The 21,190-nt window shown below is 45.5% G+C and overlaps 2 protein-coding genes across 7 annotated transcripts in view; one reads left to right on the top strand and one right to left on the bottom strand.

Annotated features, from left to right (window-relative positions):
* The window catches only part of CDK15 (cyclin dependent kinase 15), a 38,920-nt gene extending 29,586 nt beyond the window's left edge, over positions 1–9,334 (top strand). Inside the window, 2 exon segments of the mRNA XM_083842333.1 lie at positions 721–860; positions 5,798–9,334. Of these exon segments, the coding sequence (XP_083698459.1) occupies positions 721–860; positions 5,798–5,907 (250 nt within the window). The 3' untranslated portion in view covers positions 5,908–9,334.
* The window catches only part of ALS2 (alsin Rho guanine nucleotide exchange factor ALS2), a 224,019-nt gene that overhangs the window by 69,628 nt on the left and 133,201 nt on the right, over positions 1–21,190 (bottom strand). For 4 of the 6 annotated variants that reach the window (XM_083842224.1, XM_083842222.1, XM_083842220.1 and 1 more), the window contains 2 exons: positions 11,541–11,669; positions 9,345–9,446 (listed from right to left, as the gene is read on the bottom strand). The gene's annotated coding sequence lies outside the window, so the exon portion shown is untranslated. Of the gene's footprint in view, positions 1–9,344; positions 9,447–11,540; positions 11,670–15,758; positions 15,873–21,190 lie in introns of all 6 variants that reach the window. The other 2 variants (XM_083842219.1, XM_083842223.1) reach the window with 2 other exon arrangements.

Below are 21,190 nucleotides of genomic sequence, written 5' to 3'. Positions count from 1 at the left end.
CTGATACTGAAACCTGATCAGAACAAACAAACAAAGTAAAAGCTGTAAAACTAAATGACCATTTTTATTTGTTTGCTTGTTGGTTTGTTTTCTCTCCTCCACTTCCTTGTCCCCAGCTGTGTGCTTCTCTAGGAAGCAGCCACTTGGCATTGGTATTTGCTGGGCACAGAGCATGTGTGTGTTGCATCTGTTTTAAAGTCTCATCCCGAAAAACAGATTCCTCCCCCTGAATCCCCAACACATTTTACAACCAGCTGCATGACTGGTACTAGGGTAGGAAATGGGGAAAGGGTATTTCTTTATTTTTTTAGTTTTGAACTCCAGTCTGCTCAGTGGGCCAGTCAGGTAATTTTGTGCACTTGCACTTCTCACTGTAAATTGTTAACGCCAGCCTCTGACATTCCAGTTATGCCACGTAAAATGTAGTCCTCTTGGCAGCATTTGCCCTTTTACTCACAACCTTTTTAAAAAAATAACAATTTATTTTCAAAATTCTCCTGAAAAGATGAGTCTAAGCCAAGATCCTCCATATATACTCCAGCATAATCAAGCTCCCATGAAAAGGCAAATGTCATGGGAGCCATATATCTGGGGTAGGACCCAGATGCCCTGAGTCCCTCCACTATCTCTGCCCTAAGCTCTGAGAAGGTCTGAGTCCAGTCTGATTCTAGCTTTCTGGCCTGTGCTCATCTCCTGCACTTTTTCCTCCCATTTTCCTAGGCTGAGCAGGGTGCCATCAGCAGAGGATCTGGCCTCCGGAATGCTCACAGCCTTCCCTCCACAGCAGATCTCTGCACAAGATGCCCTTCTTCATGGCTTCTTCAGCCCTCTGCCTCCACAGCTCTATCAGGTGCCTTCTGGTAAGTTAACTCTTGATTTCACCTCACCAAGAATGACCTACTTCACATGCCATTTATTACAAGTCTCTTCAGTACTTTGGACCCAGACACTTTGTTTCTGCCTGCCCTCCCTCCCCGTTCCTGTATGCTGCAAAATTTACATCCCAGTGCAAATTCCACAGCTTGTTTTTCCATTTTCTTCCACTCAACCACAGAGTTAATAATAGAAGGGGACCTAGATGGGATGCCACCATGGTGCACTCTCAAAGCTGAGGTGTACATGCTTTGATAGTTCCTTTCTCCCCCATTCTGTAACCCCAGGGGCCCTGAGCTTTTTCCTCGGGCTGGCTCACGCTGTGTATTCAGTGTAACTCACATGCCGGTCCCTCCTGATGGCCTGAATTCCCAGCTGCTCAGCACGATGTGCTAGCCCCAATCCCCTTGGACCGCTCCTCCCGCTCCCTTTTGATGTTCAGAGGCAACAGCTGTTCCTCGTACCCTGCCACACCACTTCTCCCCCATTTTACCTGCCTTACTTTCTTCTCCCCTAGCTGCCTTAAGCACACAGTCACACAGACACATCGCACACAGACCTGACTCTCCTGCCCTTAGCTGAGGATAAATGCAGGGTCTCTCAAGCTCTAGGTTCTGTTCCTCACTACGAGAAGCTCCCTTGTGTTGGGGAACAGGCCAGAGAGCCCTAGCATGCTCTGTTGCCTCCTGGGCACCAGCTACGCTGGTTTGTTTTGCAGTCTGTTTTTTTGTGTTTTGTTGTTGTTTTTTAACATAGGGGCAATTAAGAAGAAACCTTCTTGGACTGTGTTGTCAAGCTATTTGAAAACTTAATTTCTGGCTTCTGTGACATATCCCAAGTGAAGGAGCAGCCAGCTAGCATCTCTCCCAAACTGCCATCCTTCTGAAGGTGCTGTGTGTGTGCGTGTGCAGGAGTGAGAGACATCTGCATTCCTTTTCTGTTCACCCAGCCACAGAGCACAAATCTACTTTGACACTTTTAGAAAAATGAAAAGATGGAATCTCGCAGGAGCCTGCCTGTGCCGGGGGGGGAGGAGGGGAGCACTCACAGCAGGAGGGAAGTTGACTTTTCTTTATACATATAGGGTTTTTTCCATGCAGAGTTTAAATTATGCCTGATAAAAGGAGTTTCGTGGATGTTTCAGTTCTTTCAAACCCTCCTGGCTTCCTCCCAATTAAATGAGGTTTGTCAAAGCCACAGGGCTCTGCTGCTGCCGGAGAGGCGGACAAGCACTTCCCGCAGTGACATCTCCAATCCCCAAGGGAGAAGATGAAAGTGTCAGTGCCAAGAGAGAGAGAGAGTGTGGAAAAAAACAGGTACAGAGACAGACAGTGTGAGAGAAAGGGAGAGAGTGAGAAGAAATAGAAGGAATGAGAAAACAGATTGGCATAATGTGTCAATCTCTCAGACACATTTCCAGAGAGGGGACAGATTCACCTGGGTTTCTACACCATCCCCTATTTATTATCCCCCATACTGCAGCGAGAAGTACCTTGTGGACAGGCAACTGCATGGCGTTAACATAGCAACCAACGTGTCGGGAGCAGAATCAAAGTGCACAGGGCTGAAGCAAGTGCAGGATGGTCATGCAAGACCATATTCATGAGTAACTCATTAAGCCTGTAAAAATTAGGCAATTCTGAATAATTCCCCATGCAGCCACCCCTAGTGCCATAATTGTGTAAGACATTTGTTCTCTTGTGTCATGTTGGTAACATGCTATTTTGGAATTTAACTGTATCATTTTAAAATTCTGGTTGCTATGATAACACAGTGCAGGTTTTAAACATATTCTGTGCCTACTTTGTTCTGGAGGATGCTGGCTATTAGTTCCCGTCCTCTGAAGGAGAAAGTTAAAGCAGAAGGGCAAAGAATGAGCTGGAGATGAAAGGTGAAAGGAGGAGGGGGTTGACCCCAAGGTGTGTGAGAGAGTAAGCAGGAAACAACATCGGAAAAAAATAAAAGGTTCCCCTAAGAAATTATTTTCTATTGTTATGAAATAATTGTAGCCACAGCTGTCCTTTTTATAAGTTGCTATGACAAGCTGGAAGCCAGAGGATATTTTTCAAAGGTCAATTCCTGGGAAAAAATAATTGGAGAAATCAGAGTTTTAAAAGATAAGAACCCCTTCGAATAGCATCTTGCTGATTACCGAGGGGAATGCGAACAGCCAGACACTGGCTGCTGCCCTGGGAATGGGGGCAGGGGAACAGGGGGCTCTTTGCTTTCTGGTCAGCTCCAGGAGTGGGGAACAGGTTGCTGTTGCTTAGGCTCACCTGGGTGCAAAGTGCTAGGAAAAAAGAGTAACCCCTGTAGTAAGAGAAGATGACTCTCTGTCCCCTGAGAGCATTTGCTGTCCTTTTTCTGGCCTAAGCCAATCCTGAGACAATTATCTTTGTGCAGTGCAGCCTTGTGCTACAGCAGCTCTGATAAAACTTCAGCCTAACCCTTTGCCACCTGCTAAAGCAGACTGTCTTCTGTCCAATTAATCACTCCTGGAAGATGAGATCCTTGAATCAAGAAAGCATAAGCTGTGCTCTCAATTCCGTGTCAGCCCTGAAGTGCAAAGGGCCTCCTGAGAAGGGATCTCACTCTGCTGTCACGTCAGACACAGTAACCACTGCAGCTTATTATTCTTAGCTATAAATTCTGTTTATTTCCATCTCTTTTGGTCTCAAATGCTTCAGAACAGTCTCACAGGCAGGGAAGGTGTGCAGTGCAATTTGGGATTAGCACCAGTGTGCTCCCAAGAAAACAGACTGTGAGGAGAGCTTTGGCCATGAGGCTGCAGGGCAACCCAGGCTAGGAGGGACTTGCCCCTTTTGGGTACAAGTGGTCTCACTTCAGCAATTCAAAACCAGTGTGTCAGGTGATACTGTACTGTTTCTCCTAAAATTTCCTGTTATTCAGGCCTTCAGAGACAAGGAGGAGGAGGGATTTTCTCTTGATTCTGACAGAACACTGTCATTTTAGTGCCTGTTGCATCTAATCGTACTCAAAGCAAGTGTAGGCAACGGGGAGGTTAAGGCTGCAAACCATCACCTACCAAAAATCCCATTTCCATTGGGATTAGCCAGCTCTGGTAGATGTTAACACACGGCATGTATAATGAAGAGCTGGCTTTCACAGACACCTTGTTTGGGTTGGCTGCTTTCCTTGTGTTCCCCTACGTAGCTGAAAGGTTTATACACTCACTTATATTTTTTGGCTTGCGTGCTTTGCCACCTCTGCATACAGAAAATGGACATCCTTCACTGAAAATCAGATACAGACACCTAGAAATTGAAGTTCTCACCAGGTGTATGAATCTGGTTTATAGTGTGTCTGTAAGGGAATAAACCAAAGCTGGTGTTGAGTAGCAACTCGACTGTCACTCCTGAACCAGAAGCAGTCATTTCTGTGAACTGCTGAAGCCAATCTTTACTTAATTCAGGCAAAACATCCCTCACTTCTCCTGGCCCGATCTCCACAGTGGTGGAAGATTTGCTTATGAAAATACCAAGAGGACACTGAGGTTTTGTATTATGACATGAAGCCACGATCCTCAGAAAGAGCCATTGCAACATCATGGCAGATGTTTCCAGGAAGCAGTGCACCAAGGGCATGGACCTCTGGAGATGTTGTCCTGCTTAAGCTCTTTGCGGGACATCAGTCTGGAGCAGCCATAGTGCTTGCAGATTGCAGGCCCTGTTCAGGAGCACAGGGCGACGAAAAAGACAGGACAAGAAGGAAGGTTTCCTTTGCTCGTGCTCTTGCAAAAGCACAAGTGGCACAAAGTTTGGCCCACATGACATGTGGAAACAAAGTCCTACAGACATGGATCAAATGCTCTGACTCCCATTGATCTCAGGCCAGAGAATCTCTATAAAGGTCCTATTGTTCAGGGAGATGAACTGCTCTGGGAGGGAGCGCTGCCAATACCCTTCACAGAGGCAGACGCTATTGCGTCAGAGGTTGGCAGACATTTTTCTGTATTTTGTCTAATTGCAAAGTTATATCTGAGATTTCTTTAACTTACACTTTCCTTTTAACATTCTTAAACACAAATCTAAGGAGATTTAATTGTCTTCTTTGCTGTGAAAGACGTCCAGACTGGAACTCCCATGTACTCATTTCCCATCTTCAGGTGCACTTCTGCCTTCACCCAGTTATCAGCAGAAAAGAGCAAATGGGGATGCAGTGATCAGATTTCTGAGGCACAAAGTTAAAGCTAAGTTTGAGATTATGACAGCAAGCAGCCATGAGCCTAGGAACTCAATTAGCCTGAAAGACAACTATCTCATTATCTTTCCTAAAATGATATAAATACATAAGAATATAAAATTTTAAAATAAACTCTCTCTCTATTGACTGTCTAGATGACTGAATTTCACTGCTCAATTTCTTTAAACACCCACTTTAGTATTTATTTATTCTAAGCGTGAAGCAGCTACGATAATTAGACTGTCAGATTTGGTAAGTTAATGAGGAGTCACTGGAGTGGAAGGTTTTGCATTTGTGAGATTGCTGAAGGAGAGAAGCTCCGTGCCTTCGCTCTATCTCTTTTTTCTTTTTTTCTTTTTTCCCCCCTCCGCTGGGTGGGAAGGAGAGAGCTTGGCAGTGCATAGATCCATTTGAATCCTTTTGATTAGCAGGTTGCATTCCCACCACCGTTCTACCAAATAATCTTTTGCTGGTTGCTCCAAGAAAAAGAAAAAGAAAAAGAAAAAAGAAAAGAAATCATAGATGAGATTTCTAGAGAACGGAGCCTAGATTAAAGAAATCCTTTTCCAAAAAAATCAGGAGGAATGGAGCTGTGAGAAATAGGATCCTGAATGAGTTCATATTGTGGGCAATGTCACAGAAGACTATTAGCACAGTGAAGGAAAAGGACCTTTCTGCAGCTTCTTTAACCTTCCCCCCCACCTCCCCCGCCCCCCCCCAGGACAATCAGTGCTCACAGTTCCAGCAGTGAGACTGCAACCTGAAATCTGTGACCTGTCTGCTCCTTACCAAAAAGGCCATCTCTCAGAAGGTTCAAGCAAGTTTTGGTAGAAGGCAGAAATGACTGACTACTTCTTGGGTAACCATGTGGTTACCACTGCCAAAGTTGCTGCCATCATCCATAGCACATGAATCCCTCTGGGCACTGAAGGTGGGAAAGCAAAACCGATACCCAGAGCTGGATCACCACATCCCAGGCTGAGGACAAAGTGGGAAATTTTCTCACATTCAGAGGGAAGAGATTGGCAAGCCAGTGGCCTCCAGTGCACACTGCACAGTAGTATGATGGGAGGTCTGGGTTAGTTTTGTCATATTCCCGAATCTCAGACCAGTGCCCTTTCTTCTGATGCCTCCCCAGTCAAAATATGGTTTCTTTTCCACATTGTTTTAACTGACCAAATTGCTTTTTTTGCCTTTGTCTATGTCTATTGAGTTCACATTTCATAGCTTACTTGTTTTGATTTAACACACAATGGAATTTGCTCAATGAAGTACCAGAAATGACAAAGAGCTCTACCCAGGGGGGAGAACAGCAATGTTGCAATGGATGTTATGACAATATGTACATTCCTCCACTGCAATGAATAAAGCCATAGCTTTACCTTTCTTGGGTTCGTCCTGTCTCAACAAAACCCTGCCATGGTGACCCATTGATCTGCAAACTGGAATTTCTCACTGAAGTCTTTTTTCCTTAGCACTCCAAACAGTGTTGGTGCTAGAAGGAGACATTGGGCATTTTCTAATATAATTCAGTTACCCTGCCATAGGTCATACTTTGATTTCATCTGTGTCACTGTGTCAGCATAACACTGGACCAACATCACAAAATAGAGTTTAGATCAGCCAAATTTATGATAAAATGTGCTTCCTATGTAAGTGCCAGAGCTAGGCAAAATCTCTAGTTTGTAACATCCCTGGTTTTAATTGAGCTGTAATTTAGTATGAGACACTTTAAAATGATGCTCCAGCATCATCGATTTTCATCTCCTTTTTGCTACAGAAAACCTCTATTACTCAAAGATCACTTAAAATCACTGTTATTGAAAGAAGTTACAGGAAAATAACCTTGTAATATATCCTGTCTCTATGTTTACTTTGTGCTTTTGTTGCAGCATGTGTCCAGTCAGTGTCGCTGGCTGGGTCTGTGCTTGCAGGGCAGACCTGGAAGCTGATCCTATGGCCAAATTAGCTTGACTTACTGCCTGCAACCTAGCTACGATTGCACGAGAAACCTCAGCCACCCCTCTGTGCTTTCAAATGCACGTAGATGGTGTTTACTGCTATAAGATCAGGTCCCAGCACTCACTGCTCGGTCTCGCAGCCTCACTCTCTTCCATCTGTCCTCATCACATGGACAACAGCAGGCAGACAGGACAGCCTTGAGTCCTTTCGAGAAGGACGTGACATTGCCAGCACTGCAGCCAGATTGGATTTTGGAATCAGCCTGAATTCATTCCCTGCTCACCTGCTCGGCTAAGGGCAGACAGGGCGGCTGTTCACTCTGTGTGATCAGGGAGGAACTAATCCTGCCAAAAAAATGGTTGTCATTTCCATTAAAGCTTCTGGGACGACTCACTTGAGGAGGGCACTCATGCTTCAGTGTTTACTGAACTTGGCTCTGGCCAGTTTTACCTGATTTTGAGACTGTTTCACAAATACATAATTTAAAATAGTGAAACCATGAAAAAAGTAGGAGATCCTCTTAAGTGTTTTTTGGTTTTTTTTTGTCTTTTAATATTAACCTGGTTTCAAAGTGATTGTGTTCCTTTGTGTTCCTTTTTTAGGCTGCTTACAGAACATACTAAAAAAGCTCAAATGTCAACTCAAGTTTTCTTCTGCAGTTAATTACAGGAAAACATTCTATAAGTGATGTTTTCAGATTATTAAACTTTTTTTTTTTTTTTAAGGCATCTGGATTCCTGCATGCAAGCAAGGTTAAAATGAAACGGTAATTTTTTTGTCATTTTAATAGGCTACCAATGGAAAGCAGGGGGTTCTGTGTGCTTTTTCAAATCTAATCAGAAGTAGATAGGCATCTAAAGCACAACAGCCTCACGCTGGTACATGAGAGAATGGAATTTCCTGGGAACATAATAAAACTGGCCAGCCTTCTTTCATTGGCCAACCTGAGTTAGGTTACAAAAACAGACAAAACCAAATAACTAAACATACCAGGCTCAATCATGAATCCATGGACCCAGAGACACACAGTAAGAGAGAAAACATCATCACAGTCTCTTCCTTGTTCTCCTGGTTTCAGGAAGGGACCAGATAGTGCCAGGCCCCTATCCCAGAGTGATATACGCTCCGTGCCAATACGCGACCTATTTTCTACTCTGTTACACCTCCTTCCCTCTACCTGCTGAGAAGAAACGTATGGATCATTGGAATATGCTTACTTTGGATGAGAATGCAAAGAGAAAGCAAAGTAACTGAAGTTGCTAGTCCTGAGAATATTTGGCATTAGGATTTATTTGTCCTTTTGATTCAGGACTTAGGCCATGTATTTTTATTCTAACAGAATTCCTTTGCAACAGGGGCAGATTCTGCCCTCCATTATAACAAGGACATTTGAAATAACTCAGTATTGATGAAATGAAACAAAATCTTTGCGCGTATAAAAGGAGGGCGGAGTATGGTCCAGGATGACTTATTTTTTAGATTCACCTTTCAGTAGAAGAAAAGCGTGCAGATGTCCTGCCTTTTGTTTTTCAGAAAGCAATGTCAGAAAGATTGACTTGGCAACGAAGATGTAACAGCAGAGTCTGGACACTGGACTTGCAGAATAAATGCAGCCATGTGTCACTTAATAGAGAGATCCCTGGACCAGCAGATCGATGTACAAACAGGACAGATGGGGACTGACAATTGAAAGAATGTAGAGGCTGATCCAAGGCTTACAGAGACCTGTCATTCCTGGCGTTTGCCTACAATCTCCTTCAACAAAAGAGCTCCTGCGGGAAGGAGGGGATTAGTCAAAAGTTGAGTGAAGTCTCCGGGGAAGATGGTTTCTTGGATAAAGTTGTCAACAAAAGGAATTGTTTAAGACTATTTGTTATAATTTCCTAGAGGGAGCTTCTGCCATCACTAACAGGATTACCAGCATACTGGTTCCACACCAGCAGAGCATTAGACATATGCATTGCAGACTGGTTGCTCAGAGCTGAATTCAGGGGTCTTCTTATACTGGGTCCCAAATACGTGCACATGTTGATGAGCAGAGGGGAGATGGCAAAGAACTAAGATGAAGCCAAATACAGGCCATTTCTGGTCCAGCTGTTGCAGAGAGCCCTAGCTCATTAATGAGTTACCAGGGTGTTTTAATCTCCTTGATCTCAGGGCTGCTGACAGACTATGAGAAGGAAAACTAATCTGAGGTGAGTGCTGATCAAGATACATGGGGAAATGACGAGGAGCTCTTTCCCAGCTACAGTTACTGTGAAATTTCTCATAGAATTTTTACTGGAAGAATCAGAAAAACAACTTACTGCATTCATGTACTAGGCTGCTTGGTCTCAGTTATCTGGGATACTTTTTCTCACTTCTGGGACATCAGAAGCCAGAAACCTCAGTATAACCTCACAGCTGATCTGGAAGGAAAAAGGAAGACAAAGCTAAATCATTTAAGGTGTAGGCATGCAAACTTTCTTGAATACTTCTTATTCATCTGAGTAGTATCACTGGCATGACCGGGGGAACTTCTCTGAGTAAGAATTATGCAGAGCATTGAGGTATTGAAACAAAACTTGTCATAGAGCTATGATAAAACACCAGAGAAATGGGTGGCAGCCATAGAAAGAGCAGGAAGAAGGCATTTTGTGCTAAGGAAGCTACATTTCTAGCCCTGCCCCAGTCCACTGAGTGCTAACCAATCACTGCAGATCTGGGCAGGAAGCAGCACAGATGTTTACGTTCCCCTTTGCCCTTTCTAAATCCATAATTACAGAGAAAAAGGCATACAGGCTAGCTGCAGGCACTGCTCAGTTAAGAGCACAAGAATTATTCCTTACATTATTATCAGAGTCCTTAATGATCTCTGTCTTGATAAAAAAGCCAGCTATGTTCCAAAAGCATTTCTACCTCTAGATTGTATGGACCCAGATCTCCCAAGTACCAGGCACTTTCAAAGTTAGTGTGGATGCCTGATTTCTCTTCGCAATACTAAAATGAATTTTGTCTCAATATCAGGACCTTACACATTTCATTTGTTTTGCAATGAATCTGGAATTACTACGACCTCACAGCAGTATAAGCAAGATCCAACTAGAGCCTATAGAATTCTACCTGGGCGTATATCTTTGTGTCAGGTTCCTATGTACAGGTTTATTTGTGAAGAGAAGGGCAGTTGCAACCCCTTTTGAAGAAAAACAATAGCTCTTTTGCACATTGGCACTGGCTGTGGCATTGAGAAAGCTTCTAAAAACTGCTACGAAAAGATGCTTTTCAAAGGTGGATTGCAGGCTGTGTTGTAAGAGATAGCTCCCCACTTCTGAGTTACACTGAGTTACAACACTTCCCAGGTTCAGACAGGGGGGTTCTACATGCCTTTTGCTCTCTTGGAGATGGCAGCGAAGAGCAGTGAAGATGCAAGATCTCTAATGCCTGCCATGGTTATGGTTGGATGTCTGGTCCCAACTGGGAGACACTAAATGCTCAACATATGTTAAATTAAAGGATTTGTTATGCATGGACAGCAAAGAATCTAATGATGGGAACTGAAGCACTTTCCTCATGGTGTTTATCAGAACATCAGTGGTAAATTTCTTCTGCCCTGGAGCAGCAGAGAGAATGGCTTTGCTGTTTTTGCATAGCTGCTACCCCATAATGGTCAAAGCTCTTATGCTTGGTTGCCAAAGGGCCAAGTGATACCTGCTACCTCTGTATCTCGAGGGTGGGAAAGCCAGCCAGACCCTGGCAGAAGGATGGGCTGCAACCCAGCACTCTTCCTCTGTTCATTAACCCAACATCAGAGGCCCAGTGCCCTAAATATGTCAGACCAGAGAGAGAAATTGCCCTAGAACCACTCCTCTCCCACACTAATGGACTACTGTTTACATCAGGAGCACTCATCTCAGCAGATTTTCCATCCCCTGGCCTGCCCAATCTCAGGCACAACAGCTCTCAGAAAAATGGATGTAGTGCTGTAATGAGTCAGGAAGAGTGAACAAGACACACATCTGAATCCGTGTACCTAGTTAGTGCCACCCAAAAAGGGGGTCTTGATTCCCCATTTCTCTCCCTGCTTATAGCATCATGATCTTTCTCTCTTTTGCTCTCTGGCACTTTTCTAATCCCTTGATGAGCTGATATAATTTACTAAACAGGTGGAAAATGATTCGCTCTTTTGCTGGCTTAGTTTTTCATTGCTTTAGTGAGCTGCATCAGATTATGAAGAGGTCAAACAAGTACCACATTTCATGCACGAATGAGTGTGGAGTGGGAAAGGAGGAGCAGGGAAAGACCATGAAGTATCTCCAACCTACCCACATCCAGTTCTTGAGGGTGGTCAACCCCTGTCACATCTGGAAGTTTGGTGTTCTGTTTTGAGGTAATGACTGAACAGGTTCTGTTGAGTAAATGCTCAGTGCTGCTATGGTGTATGTGGGCCCATCTCAAACCTAGCTGTTTGCTGTTGAAAACCTCACAAAAAATCCCAGACACTGGTAAAGAAGTGCAGGACTGACCTTTTTCCAGAAAAACTGACTTTCTCTTGGCAGAGGTAGGAAGCCTGGTAAAGCAGGTGAGAGTTTATGAAGTGCACGTAAATGGAGATTTTTGTTCATGAGGGTCATCAAACGGTTTCTTCTCACCACCTAATAAAAAATTAAAAACAAATTGAAATTTTGGAGAAATCCTTTAATTTAGAGAACATCATCTTTTATGCAAAGAGAGTTTAACAGCAGACTTAAATATTTGCTTTAAAAACATCCTGAAGTAAATGAAATAACTTTGTTCCCAGGCCAAGATTCTGTTTTACTTCAGGCCAGAGCAAGTTTGTTGGCCAAATTACATATCCCCAAGAAAAAAATCAGAGAGCTTTAACATTGGCAAAAGCCTGCCTGTAGTGGTACAAGTGGGCAATGCTCTTTATAAGGGAAAAAAAAAAGCGCCAAGAAAATCCCCGGTGCAACCCAGCACCGCATTTGGGGAGCACAGATGAAAGCCCTGATGTGGGTCATGTGACAGGTGTCACTTCAGTAATGATATTGGGGCAGAGATAAAAGTCCTCGCCGGCTGCTCATGTGACACAGCTTCATTACTCGCACAGCAGGTGGTCGAAGAGTCTCAATGCCTGTATTTTTTTATTATTTTTTAATTTTTTTTTTTATTCTGTGATAATGAGAAAATGTTTAAACTTCCATCCCTGTGTTTAAACACTTCTTCATGCTGACAGCAGCAGGAGATCCCTTGATCAGCTGTCAGATTGAAAAGTGCAATTTTTCTGGAAAGTAAACAGCGTGTTTGCCAGTTGGAAATCATTTTCTGTTTGTTGGGACTGCTCGTCGCGGAGTGATGGAGCCATGTCACTGCAGCTGACAACTCGGCAACAGGGAATAGAAAACAGCCTGAAAAATGTTTTTTAGACTCTGCCTCTGATAACGGGAGCCTGAGATTTCTGACACTTCCCTATTGTTATCGTGTGAAAAAACGCCATTTAGGGATTGCTTCTGAAACTTTTAAGGCAGCGTCTCAGTACCAGTGTGAATATGTGGGGCCTTCTAAAAGAAGCTCCAACATTTTAATAAAAGCTTTCAGAGAGAAAACCAAACAGGATACACAAAGGAACGGAGTGGGTGTGGAGACACACGGTGGTGGAGGTGGCCAGGACTCATTCCAGTGAGCGAGGAAAAACAACAAAAAAGTCTCCCCATATTAGAAAACACTTCCCAGCTCTGATGTCACAGAGGCTTGGGGAAATCAGTGGGAGTTTCAGGTGAGACGAGGAAGGCAAATGTGGTCACAAGATTACGCCAGTGAGCTCAACCCAGTCACGGGGCTGCCCGGGCCGGGCTGAACTTGGAGCCCAGCTCGGCTCTTCTTCCTGAGTGCCCTGGAATCCAGCTAAGTGCACTCTACAGGTTAACCACATTTATTTCTTTTCCTATTAGGCAAATATCTTCTCAAAGTCAATTCTCATGAAGAACAAGAGATACAGATATAATGCACATAATTTTAATTAAAATTAAGGTTTAAATGTGCATATGCAGAGGCATACACAGCATTTTTCCTATGCAGACACAGACAACATCTTATATGCAGAATCAACAAATCAACCTGATTTCAACACTGGGAAAGTTAATTACTCAGAACACGGCTTGGATCTCCTATTAGATATTTGCAGCAATTACATTACGTGGAGCCTTGGTAGTCTCCCAACAAACGCTTTTCCCTGACGGCTGTGCTGCAGTGTCCCACAGGTGTGCTCTCCTCTCCATAAAGCTCCCCATGACGAGCTCCCTGTGTATTACATGTCATGAAGTTTTGCCTCATTAAAGCGGAAGGCTCGATGCCCCGTTGCTATCTCACTTGTACCAGCAAAGCCCTCGAGCTGCTGCTTTGCTTCCAGCTCAGCACTCTGTGCAGCCCAGGGCAAGGCCCCACGGCCTCTGGGTCCCACGTCGGTGGCACCCCTTCCATGGGACAGGGACAGGGACAAGGACAGGGACCAGGGATGGGGATGGGGAGATGGATGCTGCTCTGCTCCCGCCCAACACCCAGGGAACTGGGGGCAGGGCTGGACAATCAGCAAAAATGATCCCAAGCAAAAAGATCAGATCAGAATCTGGCCCTTTGTTAGCAGTCATTAAAAAACATAGCACTTTTAATAGGAGCTTATTCAATTAGCAGACTAACAGGCTCCATCAGATAAGCAGGGGATTTCCCTGGGAATCTGAGTCACCGTGGCACATAATGCTGAAGCGGCTCCAAACCCTATGATTAACCCTCTCCGCACTGAACCAGACCAAGAGGCCAGATCTCAGGAAAGGGGTTATTCCTGGATTCTTAAGGGACAAGGAAAAGCTCTCTGCTGCGTCTCCAAGCCCCTGAAAGGTGCCAGCGCCGAGTGTGAGTCACACATGCTGGAAGGAACCAGGAGGATCGTGGCACCAAACTGTAACTGCTGCAGACAGGAGACTCGCCTGATCTCTGATAAACACGCTGACATTTGGCAGCCTGACAGCTTCACAGTTCCATAAGAGGCTTCCTAATTAGAGCCTGGGTGAGAAATAATCCACAACTTGAAGTTTGTCTCTAGCTTCCTTGCTGTACTTTTTTCCCCTCCTTTCTGTGCGCTTTCCTCCTTTTCAGTGTTTTCTCTCACACATTCTCAGCACATCCCCTCCCTGCAGGCGGAAGCTGTTTGAAACACCAAGCAGGAGAAAGGTTAATTTTTGCCTGTCCTCTCAGCTCAGAACAACTCTCAACAAAAGCACCCCTCTTGCATTCCAGCGTTGCCCTTGAAGGAGACTGGGAGATAGCGCAGGGGAGAGGACAGGACATGTTGGAGTTTATAATGAGGCAAAGTACAACCAGTCTGGAAGGAAACCAAAGCAGTCCCATTCATTCCTAGTCAAACAAGTAGGGTAAACCCAGTGCTCCTAGCAGCAGGAGAATGGGGACTCTGGGTTGGGATCCAGCCCTGCATTTTGCTTTGCTCCTGTTGCCCAGCTCCAAGCAGCTGGCCCCAAACAGCCATCACAACATCCTGAGCCTTTCAGCTGGAGCCAGGCTCTGAGTTTAGCACTGCCTTTAAGACTTCCAGTACAGTGGTGCTGCTCTGTCATAGCAAGACCTTGATCCAGCTGGTCTTACGACAAAATACATTTCAGAGATATGAACGGTTACAACGACAGATCTTTCAAAGCCACATCACATTCCACTCATTTACCCCATCAATCCATATTCCCTGAATAGTTCCAGAAAAATTCCAAATGCAATAACCTACGAATTTGAGATTATATTAATGAGCAACATCTGCTGAGACAAGTATAACTCCTGTACTGCATTTATTTCTTAGGGAGTTACTTGCTGATAGTGGGATTGTTTATTCTCTGTTAATATCCCAAAGTCTTTTCCAGGGTAATAATATGGGTAGCAAAGTTGTTCAAAGACAACAGCCAGTATATGCACTCTACAATAACTGGGATACAGACACAAACACCAGAATCCACATTGTATTAGAGGGTTTTCTATTCACTGTTCTCCTCAATTAATACAATATTCCCTGGGTAGCCACAAGAAACAGGAAGGAACTTGGGATTCTCCACATACATCTCACAAGACAGCTCTGTGTGTTACCACCATTCAGCAGGCCCCCAGATGATGACATGGGACCAATACCTACAGATATTTAACTTTGAGCTCTCTTGAAAGGAAAATAAATAAATAAATAAATATTTAATTCAAAATAAGCACTTGAAGCTATTTCCAGGACAAACACTTTTGTTGCTGAGATACACTGGAAGATCAGTCCTATAAAGAGGATTGGGGGGTCCTTGAGGAGTGTTCTCTTTGAGGTTTTCCTCTGTGGGCTTTGTTGTAATTGCTGATGACCAAGTGCTTCACATGCAGGAGATCTCTATGTATTTTACAGCTATGAGAAGAAATATGGACCTATATCTTTGTGCTGGGGAGAACATCCCTACATGAGGACTGGAAAAGTTTGCAAAGTCATTCTTGGCTGTAATGCCTGTACTGCTAAGATACTGAGGCTGAAAAAATTGTCTGCTGAACAGATATTTTCAACAACCAGATGTCTATGAAGTAAGCAAAGCTGGTCCCCAAGGTTCTAACTTTAACAAACTCCCTGAATAGATTGTAGCTGTGTGTTTTGTACCATCGCTTTCTACAAAAAGGAGTATGGATTAGTACACTCTATTTATAGAGCCCAACCCACTCACTTGCTCGGAGCACCCCTGAAGCTGAGGGAGATGTAGCCGCATTTGTAGCCAAACACCACCTCCAGGGTCCATGTAGCATCATACCAAAATTCCGCCTTTCAGCATAGAAGAAACCTTGGGGAAAAAAAAAAAAAAAAAAGCAGAGGTTGTGCTGGACCCAAAATAGCTGGCCCCATCCCTGCCCTGATTTTTTTCATGATAAATCAGTAGAGATGAAGACGGAGAAGAACATAGATGTGGGGAAAAGCTCTTCTGGAGGGCTGCCTGTGGAGGAGATGAGGCAGGGCTGGCTCTGGCAGCTCACTCCTCGGGTGCCCGCACTCCCTGTCACTGCAGAGTGGGCACGAAGGCCAGAAGAGCGGCATTCTACGCATGCATGCCTGTTGGATATGAACCATTTTAAAATTCAGATGAGTCAGCTGCCATGAAGATTAGTCAGGGTGACATGGTGTAATACCACAGGAGAAAAGAAAAAACATGGATACTTTTCAATTAAACTCTTTTTTTTTTTTTCAGGGTTTCAGTCATTTAAATCCATTTTAGACTAAGTCCTGAAATACAAATACAGTCTGGAGGAATTGCTTTTAAAATATATTTTTTTTTGACGGATTAACTCAAGTTGATAGATTTGGTCCATTTTCTTAATTTTGTTCATTTCAGATGTTAAAAAGAAATTTAAAATAAACAAACAAAATCCAGTCGAAAATTTGGCAAGGGCTGAATCCTTTGGGCACGATTTTCCCAAGAGAAGCACAGATCTCTGATAAGCAACAGCAAAGATGCCGCATTTCACAGCTGCAATGCAGATCTGTGGCCTCTCCAGAGACTTTCACACTCTAAACAGGGATTTCTTTAGTTTAAATGCCAGATCCGCTGTGGTCCCAGTGGAACTCCAGAGGGGCATTATCTAGGAAAATGGGGCACGTTTAATCCACTCCATCAGTAATGCAGAGAATAGTCTCAATATTTGTGAAAATCAAAACCAGGCGTGATGAAAGGTCCTTCATGTCTTGTGTAGATTAAACATCACTCGCCAGCCTTCCCCAGGCAGCTGGGCCATAGTTTGTTTGCAGTATCTCTGTTTATGATATATAGGTCCTTCGGTGTCTGGATGTAAGCAAGTATGAGCTAGAAAGCTGGCCTGACTGGGCAATTTCCTGAAGGATGTGCTGGCAAGTTGAGTTGTTTGATAACCACAGGTGCAAAAGGAAAATAACAGCTCTGTGCAACACAGTCTAATTTTGGCTTCACCCTTCTCACTGGGAGCGGCTGTTGCATTTTCTGTGCAGAACCCTCCCTGCTAATGAGATCTCAGGCTGTTTTACGTTTTGAATGGAATTAAAATAAAAAGGATGAAAAGATTCTATGGCTTCTGAACAGAGTTCTTGAGTTCATCACTGTGTGATGGACTACCACGGCCAGCTATCCCTGTAACTGGGTTGGGAACAATCCAAAACACAATGCTGTTTCATACATCTCCCCCAGGCAAGTAGTGCCTGCGCTGATGCCGGTGAGCCATGGGGTAAGCTGCACAAACTTGCATCCTGCAAGTGCTGCAACGCTGCAAGGCATGTTGCTCTGACGTGCTGAGGGCTTCTTACCCGATTCTGTCTGCTTTTATACAAGAGCCTCTCAGAAGAATTGGACACAGACCTGAGAGATTTCATCCACCTGAAAGCAGATTGTCTGCAAGAGATGTATGAGCAGGGATGCTGACCGTCCCACTGTGGATCCTGTGCAGAAAGGGCCAGGAGACAAACCTAGAGACAGATGTGAGGCCCCAAGCTCGAGCTGCATTTGAGGCTCCTGCAAGCAGAACAAGGAGGCTGCTGTAAGGAGGCGACCTGAGACCCATAAGCTCTTTGGAGCTGACAGAAACCCCACAAAGCATCTGCCCAGCCTGTGGAGAAGGGACCATTATGGTCTGGACACGATGAATGTATGCAGACAGGTCACCAGCTCTGTGTTTTCAGGGAGCTGCCTGCCTGTGCCAGGCTGCACCACAGCCACTGCCGGAGGTAAATTCTGCTCCACTTGCTGCAACTTTGGGAAAAACGGGCAGGCCTGGAGGGGAGCACGCTAGTGCCAGACAGTGTCTCTGTGGAGGAGGTGCCCCTGGAAGAGCTGCCCTTGGGCCCCGGCCAGGCGGAAACATCCCCTGAACACGGCCCCCTCTTGCTCTGCCCCTTCCCTCCACAGCAAGCGCTCCTGCATGGAGTTCCCTTCGGTTTGCACCAGTGAGGGTGGGAGAACACAGCCTCATCTCACAGACTTCCTTCCACCCACCTCTGCTCTGGCTCTGGCTGAAGTTTTGGAGGGATGCGGATCGGAGAAGCCAGTCTCCAGTCACTGGTGCCTGTGGCAGTGCCCATTCGGTGAGGAGTGCCAGCTTCTGTGAGCCCCAGCCGCTCGGCAGGAACAGCGCTGTCCCCCCTGGGTCGTAGCCTTGGTCGTGCTCTGTGCAGGCTGATCCTCCCGCTGCCGCTGAGGAGGCAAGGCGAGCCTCGGGCAGCTGTGCGAACCCCCCAGCATGAGCACCACGTTCACCGAGCATCCAAAGCACTTTCAAGGGGCTGAACAGATTTTTCCTTGCCAGTACGATTACAGCTCTAATGAGATTTGAAGCAAGCCATTTCTTCTAAACAATGGTGCTATCTCATTCTACCCCATTTAGAGATAATCTGCTCTTCCAGATATTAATATTTTCATATTAATGTAGATCCTTTTATCCCCATAGCTTAGAACTGGGTTCTGATTTATTAATAGCTGGCTCCCTCTGGACTAGGGGAGCAGGATGCTGCGTTGTGACGAGCTTAATAACTCTCTGCTCCCTGTTAGTAAATCACAGGCTAGCACTTCAAATTTGCTGCGAGAATTGGGTTGACTTTCCCTCATCCCTTGAAGCATCTTAGGTCTGTTGTGCAAAACTCTTTGCTAACAACCTTGCTTAAACGAGCCAAATGCTCTGCTACAGGTTCAGCCCACTTGACTGAACTTTTAACAGTATTTCAGGGAGCAAGGGCAAAAGCAGAGCTAACAAATTTCACTGGCTTTTCCAATCAAATGGTGCCAGGGCACTTTTCTGGAGGCACCAGCAATATATAACACCCAGCAGAATTAATGTATTTATTATTTTAGAAGAGCTCATGTTTTTTTAATGTCTCCCAGTTTGAAGGAAGGGTTGAAAGTAAGGGCAGCCTATTTGCATCGTGAATAAAGTTATCTGCCTCCTCCACCCCCCAGAATATGCAGAAATAAATGCCTTCTAATGAACCCTGGGGGGCTGAAGCTTTGATATGGATCTTGCCGGGGGTAGAGTGGACGGGGAGAAGTGCTCGCCAGACTGAAAGGCAGCATGGCATGGGGGGTAGGCAGTCTTCCTCAGAGGGAGAGAGAAGGGAAATTGGATTATCTTGCTAGCAGTTGGTGTTTTTCTGTCTCCAAGAACTTACAGATGAGAGGTCCCAGTTGGGAAGTTAAATTCAGCCCTCCACAAACAATAACATGTTTTTTTTTCCTCATCTGAATATAAGAGATGATCCTGTCCAAATTCTGGAAACTTTGTTCTCTTGCTCTGGCTGGATGCATGTGGGTAAAGAAGAAAAACTGCAGGATTTGAATTTTGGTTTGGTGGCTGTTGAAAGTGTTCACTATGTGTGTTTGTGTGTTTGTAAACACAGATTACTCTTTGAATGTGACATCTGGCTTTCAAGGAGCTCCCACAGCAGGCAGAATCACAGCAGTACACACTTCAGTTCCCTCAGACAAATCTATTGTAGGACTGTGTTTTGCAGTTTACAGCACACCAAGTAAGCTCAAAAAAACAACAAATGCAGCTGAAGCCCCTTAATAGAGACAATCTGGTTAAATGGGTTGCTTTCTGGGAACAAATTGTTGAATAAAAAGAACACCCTGGCAATGGGAAAGTTTTCTGCGCTGCCAAGAGGTTCCATAAAAAGACCGTTTTACAGTGTTAACCCGTTCCCTGTACAAGCCAGAGCATACCGCAGAGGATCACATGCTGCTGGGAAGCAGCAGCGCCGAGAGCTGAAATACAGCAGCCAGTGACAGAAATGGAGTTCGGCATCCGGGGTGGCTGCGCCTGCTCCCTGGGCAGCAGCTAGCAGGGGATGGTGCCGCGGGGATGCCAGAGGTGGCACCAGACCAAGCAGCTCTTCCCTGGGGTGCAGACACAATGGTTTCCTAGCAGAGGGGGCTACGCCAGAGTGCTGAGCAAGCTCCTGGGCGTATGGGATGTGCCAAGGGAGAGGCAAAGGGAATCACTGGATTTCTGTCCTCTCCCACAGGAGGATAGAGCAGAAATGATTCTGCCAGGTAACTTGGACGGACAGGAACACATCAAGACCTAAAGTTGTGCTGCTCTTGGTTTTCAGTACCAGGACGCTACACCGGTAAGTTTCACAGGGTTGCAGCAGCCTTATGCAGAGTCCCAAAAGCAGCATGTTGGGATGATTTGCCCCGATTACTTGGGGAATTTCTGCAGCCTTTTTGAGAGAGGAATTTGTCCCCCTCCCCCTTTCTGTGCAAAAAGCAGGAGGACCGTGACATGGAGAGCACTCTGGGCAGGCTCTGCTAACAGGCTGCAGCTCCATTTTTGACTACGCGGCCGCTTGCGTCAGCTGAAGCAAGCCTGCTCCCCTTCCCCTCCCTGCTGCTCCCTGCCCATGCTCTGTACCACCAGCTATGCCAGCACACTGGCTGTGCAGCACATGGTGAACGAGAGCAGAGAACTGATCCAGAGAAAAAACAACCCAAGGAAAAAAAATGTTTATTTTTCAGCTGGATTGGCTCCTGCTCTGGGTCACTGCACAGCAGGGCAAAGCAGGGATGAGAGCAAGTGCTGAGGACGGGATCTCTAAGCTGTCAGTCAGTGAAGGTCCCCATAACCACTGCCCCTTTCTACCCCTCTGTGTGGTGGTATACGTTTCATTTTCAATAGGCTTTCCTTACTTTCCCCCCAAGTTTAGATTTATCTGCGGAACATCCAAGCAACAACAAAAGCCGCGCCACTTCCCCTTTTACAGAACAGCCGGGGTGTGTCAGGCTGCACCTCGCAGCGCTGCTCGCTCCAAGGATCCTCAGGACCTCCTGCAAACAGCCCCGTCCATGTCGGCGGCACCGTCCAGCGCTGCTGAGTGAGAGCAGCTCCAGTCGCAGGAAGAGCAGAGCCCTTCCAACAGCATGCTGCACGCTGTGTATTCAGCTCTTTGCTTCTTTCCTGGTCACAGGGATGCAGCTACTCTGCTCCTGGCCCTGGGACTAGCGACCTGTGGGCTGGCAGCGTGGCTCTGCGCCCCAGTCCCACTGCGAGCTGAGAACCCAGCCGGTACGCCCCATGGGGAAGCCCTGGCTGCCGTACTGCACTGGGCTGGCTTTAGCACCAACCGCTTCAGTACCAAAAGGTGTCATGG

This window comes from Anser anser (genome assembly GCF_964211835.1).
Source record: "Anser anser genome assembly, chromosome: 6".
Classification (NCBI taxonomy): Eukaryota; Metazoa; Chordata; class Aves; order Anseriformes; family Anatidae; genus Anser; species Anser anser.
This window is presented reverse-complemented; position numbering and strand designations above follow the sequence as displayed.